Raw genomic sequence first — 6773 nt, 5'->3', positions numbered from 1 at the left:
TGGCCCTGACTTCACGTCCCCGGGGTGCCCGCACCGCCGCAGCGCGGTGCCAGTCTCTCGGGGGATGTGTGTGTGGGTGGGCTGCTGAAAGCCCTTCCGCCCCGGGAAGGGGGTGGTGGCGACGAGGAGAAGCAGCTCCTGCCCCTTAGCCCGCCACGGGGTTTATAATAACTTTCTCATCGCGGAAGCGGGTTTTTACTGCCGTCCCCAGTTGCAGCGTTATAACGTGCGAGGTACGGGAATAACCGAGGATGCTGAACCCGCGCTTCCCGGTAGGGAAGCCGCTCACCTCTGCAGCGTGGGTTGCTCTGCTGCCGGACCGGGCGTTCGCAGAGCCTCGGCAGCGCTGCCTGCGAACGACTTTTCGTACGTGAACGAGCCATAGCTGCTGGTGCCTCTACCGCAGCACTGAATCTGCCGTTAGGAAAAAAGTGTGGGCTCTCCCGTGGGCCTCTCAGGTCACAGGTGTTACTTCTGTCATTTCTCAAAAAATATGTGGTACTGCTCGTGAAGAAAATAGGGAAGTTCTGTTTGCGCTCGTACTCTACATAAATACAAATGCTGGAGTTTAGTCGTTCAACTGCTGAAAAAATGATGTATTAAAAGATCTGGTTTGTGCACGGAATGAGTCTTAGATGATTTACATATACATCAATGAACCATACAGACATACTAAAGAACTTTTGTTTTGCAAGTTGTATTTTCTCTGTTCAGCACAGGACTGTCAGTCTCGCCTTCCATCGAGTTTTGCAACCACTTGTTATAGGAGATGAGCTTTTCTTCCAGCTCCTGTGCATGGGTCTCTTGCAGAGGTGTTCGTGGGGCTTTTCTTCTCTCCACCTTTCTTCTAGGTCATGATATTTGCCAGAATCAAGTCAGTTCCTTTTCTTTTTCTCACTTGTGTTTAGCTGCAGCATTCTGTTTTTTGTGGCCTTGATTTGCTGTTTCCTTGGGAACGAGGGGTTATCAGCACATCATGCTGCTTATAGCAGTGGATAGATTTACATTTTGGGCACATCTTGTTAGCCTCCAAAGTGAGGCAGAAAGTTGATGAAGCTATCAAAACTGTGTTTGTTTCCAAAAACTGAAGCCCAACCAACCAAACTACCCTTCTGCTTCAAACCGCTCCCCTTCCTATTATGTATTACCAAAAAACAGTAGTTACTGCATATGCCAAAAGTAATTGCTGGAGATGTACCTTTGGGCCATGCTTTTTTCCTAGGCAGCTTTTTAACCTCAGTTTAACCAGATATTGTTTGAATAATTCTATTGGCTTCATTTAGCTGAATAGATTTCTTCCTGCAGTCCCCCCATAAGTCACTGGAAAAGAATGTACTTGCAAAACCTCTGTAAGTGTTCAGAAAATGAGGTATAAAAGCATGTGGATACTGTTCATACTTTGTGTCTTGGAAACTAATATCTGTCTGTTCCTTTAGGTGCTTCGCCAGTTTGTAAGACATGAGTCTGATACAGTTGGCTCACTCGTACTTGAAAGATGTAAGTAGCTCCTGAGATGAAACTTAGCTGTTACTCTTTGTGGCTTTTATCTCAGTTTTAGAATGGCTGCAGTATGCTGGGAGAGAAACAGATAGGATGCAGTAACTAAGTAACTAACAACGTTCTTATGTGTTGTTTCAAACAAACAGACTTTTAAGTAGATTCCTGTCTGGTCTTTGTCAAGTCAAGCAGCCCTTAAGGGGAAAAGAGAAAAGCCTTGACATGGAGTACAACCTGTAAAAGGCAGGTAGTCGTGCTTTATCAGTGGCAGCGAATTGGGTATGCAGTTAGGTTTTCTAATACCTGCCTTTAGGTGTCTCATGTGCTTGTTTCTCAGACTCCCGTGTGCCTGGGGAACTTTTTGGGTGCTGCTGCCCCAGCATGATTTGCTCTGGGTGTTTGCTTCAGACTTTACCATTCAGTTCACATGCTCATTGTGCAAGAGTGCTGCTTCCCTGACCTCCTCCAGTTGTGCTTGAACAAGGAGAAGGAATAAATTGTGTCCACCTAGTCCTGGCACCTATGTAAAAACTAGTGACCCTCTAATTCAGAGGATGGGGTAATAATGCAACTTCGTTGTTTTAAAGGTATTGTTTTAAGGACAAAACAATGTAATGCTATGGTTTTATCATAATGAAAAAAAAAGTCAAGACAAGTGAAGGCAAAATAGTTTCAAGTGACATATGGATGTGTCTGTGAAAAAGATGACAAAGGAACAGAAAGAATAAAGAACCTTTAGCTTTCTAAATGTGCTTATTCAGCATTGATAATGATAGTGAAGGCATAGTCGACCATCTGCAGGTCCTGGTCCTGAATAAGCCAAAAGTCACAAGACCTTGCAAAATGGTTAGGAGGTGCAGAAGGTCATTGTTCTGGCCCTTGACAAAAGCTGCTGACTTATGATTGCCGTGATCAGAAGCATTGTAATTCACCTGTATATGTATTTACTCTCTTGCATTTCAGCCATGAATCGTGTTCAGTTACTTGGTCGGGTTGGACAGGACCCTATCATGAGGCAAGTGGATGGAAAAAATCCTGTTACTATATTTTCTCTTGCAACCAATGAGATGTGGCGAACAGGGGAAAGTGAGGCAACCCAGGGAGGTGAGTCTGCAATGAGCAACATACTTCTGCTGTGTTCTGAGGTCATGTTTGCATATTCAGTAGCACCATGCTTTCTCTTCAGGCTGCCCTGTAAACCTCGGGCTCAGGGAAATTCCTTTGATGTCAGCAGAGGTGCTGGTGCATTTGTGTGTCTCTTACTGATCCCCAGCAGCATGTACTGAATAGAGATCTGCATGTCAGCCTTCCTCTGGAGAAGAGGAAAGAGCATTGAGTCGGTAGTTTTTCACTGTTGGGGTTTCCAGAGGTGTAGCAGGTTCCATACTCTTATTTGTATTCCAAGAGAAAAAAAAAAAAAAGATACATTTTTCCTTTGATTCTTCCATCAGTCTGCAGCTCCAGATGTCTATTTTTCTCAAACTTTCATTCAGTGCAGTGTGTGTGAGGGGAAAGAAAATTCTAGTATGAGTACTGGCTTCCAGGAAAACTGATCTCTTGGTTTGAACTGTGCTTCTGCATGATACTTTCATTTGGACACAGATGAGTGGGAGATGAGTGCTTAGTATACTTCCATTTTCAAATCACTTTTCATAACTTGAGAACACCAGCATGTTGCAACTAATTTCTGAGGCTTGCATCAAAAAGAGGATATGGCAGCCAACTTTGTTATTTTTATGTAACTTAGGTGATATCAGTCAGAAGACGACATGGCACAGGATCTCTGTCTTCAGACCGGGCCTCAGGGATGTTACATATCAGTATGTGAAGAAGGGGTAAGTGAATAACAAATGTTGTTGAGGATTTAATGCCTTAATAATCGACTGTTGTAATAATTATGGTGACTAGGAGCTATGCTAAGATAGAAGTGCCATAAAATAAGTTAGCAGACCTGCTACAAACAACTGATGCAAAATCAGATATAGAGGGGAAAACAGCAGTACAGTTCTCTGACCAGAACCAAATTCTTAATTTTTTTCAGTGCTCGACTCTATGTTGAAGGGAAGCTGGACTATGGTGAATATACAGATAAAAACAATGTGAGGCGGCAGGCCACAACAATTATAGCAGGTAAGGAACAACATACAAAGGCCTACCTTGTCCTTTTAAAATGGAGAGGTGGTGGAGGACCTTTGAAATAGAGCTTGGTTTGTCTTCATCCTCCATATCCACACTTAGGAATTTGAGAAAATGAATAGGCTGTACCACTAGATGTCCTCTGGCACTGCTTGTGAAGACAGAAAATGAACGCATATAGTTGCAAACTGTTGCATCATTTGCTCACACAAAGCAGTTGGTGCAGGAGGTAGATACTGTGTGCTTTAAGAACACTGGTATGTAGTACTGCAGGTCAGGCAGATTCCTTTTCTAGGCAAAGTTTGTTTAGTAGCTTTGTCTCGATTTGGCTGAGAATTTTTTCTTCCTGTTTAAGCCTGGAGGCTTCACCAGCTTTAAGGACCTCTGTGAAAGTTGTTTTATGTGGGGATGACTTGATGGAGAATTTAGAAAGACTTCAGCCTGGTAACCTGTAGTGGTAAGAAGAGCACAGAATGGATAGGGAGTAGACTTGTCCCTTGGGTGGACACAGTGAAGAAGAGAACTGGGAAACTCAGCTTTTTCCTTGAGCCTTTAAATAGCGTGAGCATCCTACATCTTTACTGTGGGTAGCACCACTGTCTTGTGGCTTTTGAGGGAGGGCTAAAATAATTTGGGAGTAGAGCTAACATTTCTGATACACAAGTATATCTAAAAAAACAGGGCCAGAGGAGAAGGAAAAAAAAATCAACCACAATTCTAGATGTTTCTGTTGTGCAGCCTCTTTAAAACAATAGTAATCAAACTTTCACATGAACAGTGCAGCTAGCAATACTGTAAGTTGCTGTTTATAAATAGCTGGAGGGGAGAAGTCTCTATTTTTAATTCGTATTTTCCCTAATGTTTTCTTCCTCATGTTCAACATCCTCAGTCTCAAGATGCTTTAGAAATTACTGAGGCTTGATGATAAATGAGCTTCCTATAGTCCCATAGGCTGATGACATGGTAGTGCATACTGAAAATGACAAAACAGAAAGGAAATAAGCTGTAACTGAGAGATCGTAGTCAAAGAATTAAACCATTATTTTAAAATGTTTCTGGTGTCTTTGTTCAGCAGTTTTTCATCAGATTTAGCACACTTGTTTCATAGTGTATATGGTCGCTTTGAATTGTCAGCTTTCTGGTGAGATAGAGCAAGAACCCTGTGTTGAACAGTGTTTTATTTTGTGAACTATTCTGTTCCAAAATATACATATTTGCAGCTTATTTTAACGCAAATAGGTTGTCTTTGTGGGTGTGCAGGCTTGCAACAGGGCAAAACAATCCTGAAGATTAAATTTTCTTTATTTCTTTTCAGATAATGTGATTTTTCTGAGTGATGGTGGTATGAAAGAAAAGGTGTGAGGTCATTAGTGCTTCGACCCAGGCCATTTCATTCCTTTTGTTTTACAGTGGTTCATAATTCTGTAATCATGTGTATTGCTGTAGTTTCTTTAAAAAATAAATAAAGTGTTTGATACCTAATGGGTATCTGTGTTTGTTTTGTTTTCTTTTCCTGTGTGCTTTCTCTCTGTTCATCGTTTGGATTTCTTTCTTTTGTGTTCGTTCTTAAGAGAAAAGGTAACCCAGGCAGCTGTATTAATTCTTGAGCTGATGAATATATAAATGGAAGTCATCCTTTGCATCTTTGCCATTTTCAAACCTTATATCCTTGGCTGCCTTAATCTCTTTTCTGTTTTACGGGGCCTGACAGCCTAATCCCCTGTCACTGTTAACATCACTCCTCTGTTCTATAGGTGCCATTCGCCATTTTTCCTTAACTAAATCAATTGGACAATAAGTTTAAAGCAGAGCCATTGGTCTCAACTGGTGCTCAGCTTGAAGTTTCTCTGTCACGGACCCAGAGAAGGCCGCCTGTGCGTTTGTGTCTGTCCCTCCACTGATCATAGCATTTGATCAAATCAGGCATTGTCTTCCACTAAACCCTGTTTTGGTCATGTGCTTAGGTCTTCATTGTTTTGACATTTGACTTATGATGACTCTGATGACATCAATATTCTCATCCTAGTACCTTTTTCGGGTTCTATGCCTGTCGTTCGCCATCAGGAGGAGCTGGAGGAGTGACTGCATTCGCTGTTCCTTTTGAGGGGCCTGCAATTGTGGGTGAAAAACATTCCTGGTCCAGGATTCTCAGTTAATGTGGGAGTGGCATTTATTTTGCTTTAATGTTGTTTTGTTGTTAGAATGACTGAGAATTATTAGTATTGTTAGTAAAAAATTGTACAACTAAAAGGTGTTTCATTCTACTACATGGAGAAGTGAAATTCCCACTGTAATACAGCATGATGTGAACAGGGAAAGAAAAACGTTAGAGGTGACATTTTCCTGCTTTCAAAGCTGGTGGGATTTTGTATCTCATCCCTCTCTGAGCCCAGTACAGAGCATACTTATTTACAGGTTTCGCAGCTCTTCCCCCTACAGAAGGATGATCTTGTTTATGCTTCTCTCTGTGAGCATTGTCAGTACTACCAAAAACTTCAGTTCTTTCAGTTCAGCATTTCTGGTTGAAGTTAATGCTTTAACTTGTATCCTAGCCCCGTCACTGGCATACTGAGGTGTTAGATGTACTGGAAATGCTTAGCTACTTAAATGGGTTGTTACCCACAGAAGATTGTGGTATCTTTTTAAAGAGGAAGATCTGACTTTGATTCCCTTAACTACTTGTCCAATCTGAGCCTGTTGTACTGCTGGGAGTAATGATGATGTGCTTCTATAGTAGTGATCCAATACAGTTTGTGTTTGGTCTACGCATTTTTCCCATTAGCTGAAAGCTGGGGTTTGTCTTAAGCTTTCTTTCATACCTAGGAGGCCTTGAGTGAATGTCTTAAGCCTGTGTTTGTTCTGCGTTGCCTCCTTTTTTGCACTCTGCTGTGGTGGTAGAGCTTATGACAATGTCTGCTTTGGAGCTTGGGAACTGGCTTTCTACTCCGAATTCAGAGTAGAAGTGGCAGTGATGATTCCCTTCACCGCTGCACATGGAGTGGACAGAACTGCCAGAACTCGCAGCGACTTCCGAATGGCTCATGCTAATCTCTGCCACTGGCTCAGGATGGGGACAGAGCTGACTTAGCACAAGCTGTAGAGTTAGGTGCCAACAAAGAAAAATACTTGCTCAAGAACTT

At 42.2% G+C, this 6773-nt stretch overlaps 1 protein-coding gene across 1 annotated transcript; it reads left to right on the top strand.

Annotated features, from left to right (window-relative positions):
* Positions 1-251: 251 nt before the first annotated feature.
* On the top strand, positions 252-5115 carry SSBP1 (single-stranded DNA binding protein 1, mitochondrial). Its single transcript, XM_009707272.1, has 7 exons — positions 252-366; positions 852-874; positions 1437-1497; positions 2461-2601; positions 3245-3332; positions 3539-3627; positions 4949-5115. Exons 1-7 carry the CDS (start codon positions 252-254, stop codon positions 4993-4995), a joined length of 564 nt encoding a protein of 187 aa, XP_009705574.1. The 3' UTR covers positions 4996-5115.
* The last annotated feature ends 1658 nt before the right edge of the window (positions 5116-6773 follow it).

The sequence above is a fragment of the Cariama cristata genome, unplaced genomic scaffold, assembly GCF_000690535.1.
Source record: "Cariama cristata isolate BGI_N322 unplaced genomic scaffold, ASM69053v1 scaffold41529, whole genome shotgun sequence".
Classification (NCBI taxonomy): domain Eukaryota; kingdom Metazoa; phylum Chordata; class Aves; order Cariamiformes; family Cariamidae; genus Cariama; species Cariama cristata.
Note: the sequence above shows the minus strand (reverse complement) of the source record. Positions and strands in the feature narration are given on the sequence as shown.

What these genes read in the sequence shown, in the direction of transcription:
- SSBP1 (XM_009707272.1), top strand. Translation starts at nt 252, where the DNA reads ATGCTGAACCCGCGCTTCCCGGTAGGGAAGCCGCTCACCTCTGCAGCG. An exon ending in CTGCCTGCGAACGACTTTTC is followed by an intron (nt 367 to 851) that starts GTACGTGAACGA and finishes CCTTTCTTCTAG; the next exon opens with GTCATGATATTTGCCAGAAT. An exon ending in GGCCACAACAATTATAGCAG is followed by an intron (nt 3,628 to 4,948) that starts GTAAGGAACAAC and finishes ATTTCTTTTCAG; the next exon opens with ATAATGTGATTTTTCTGAGT.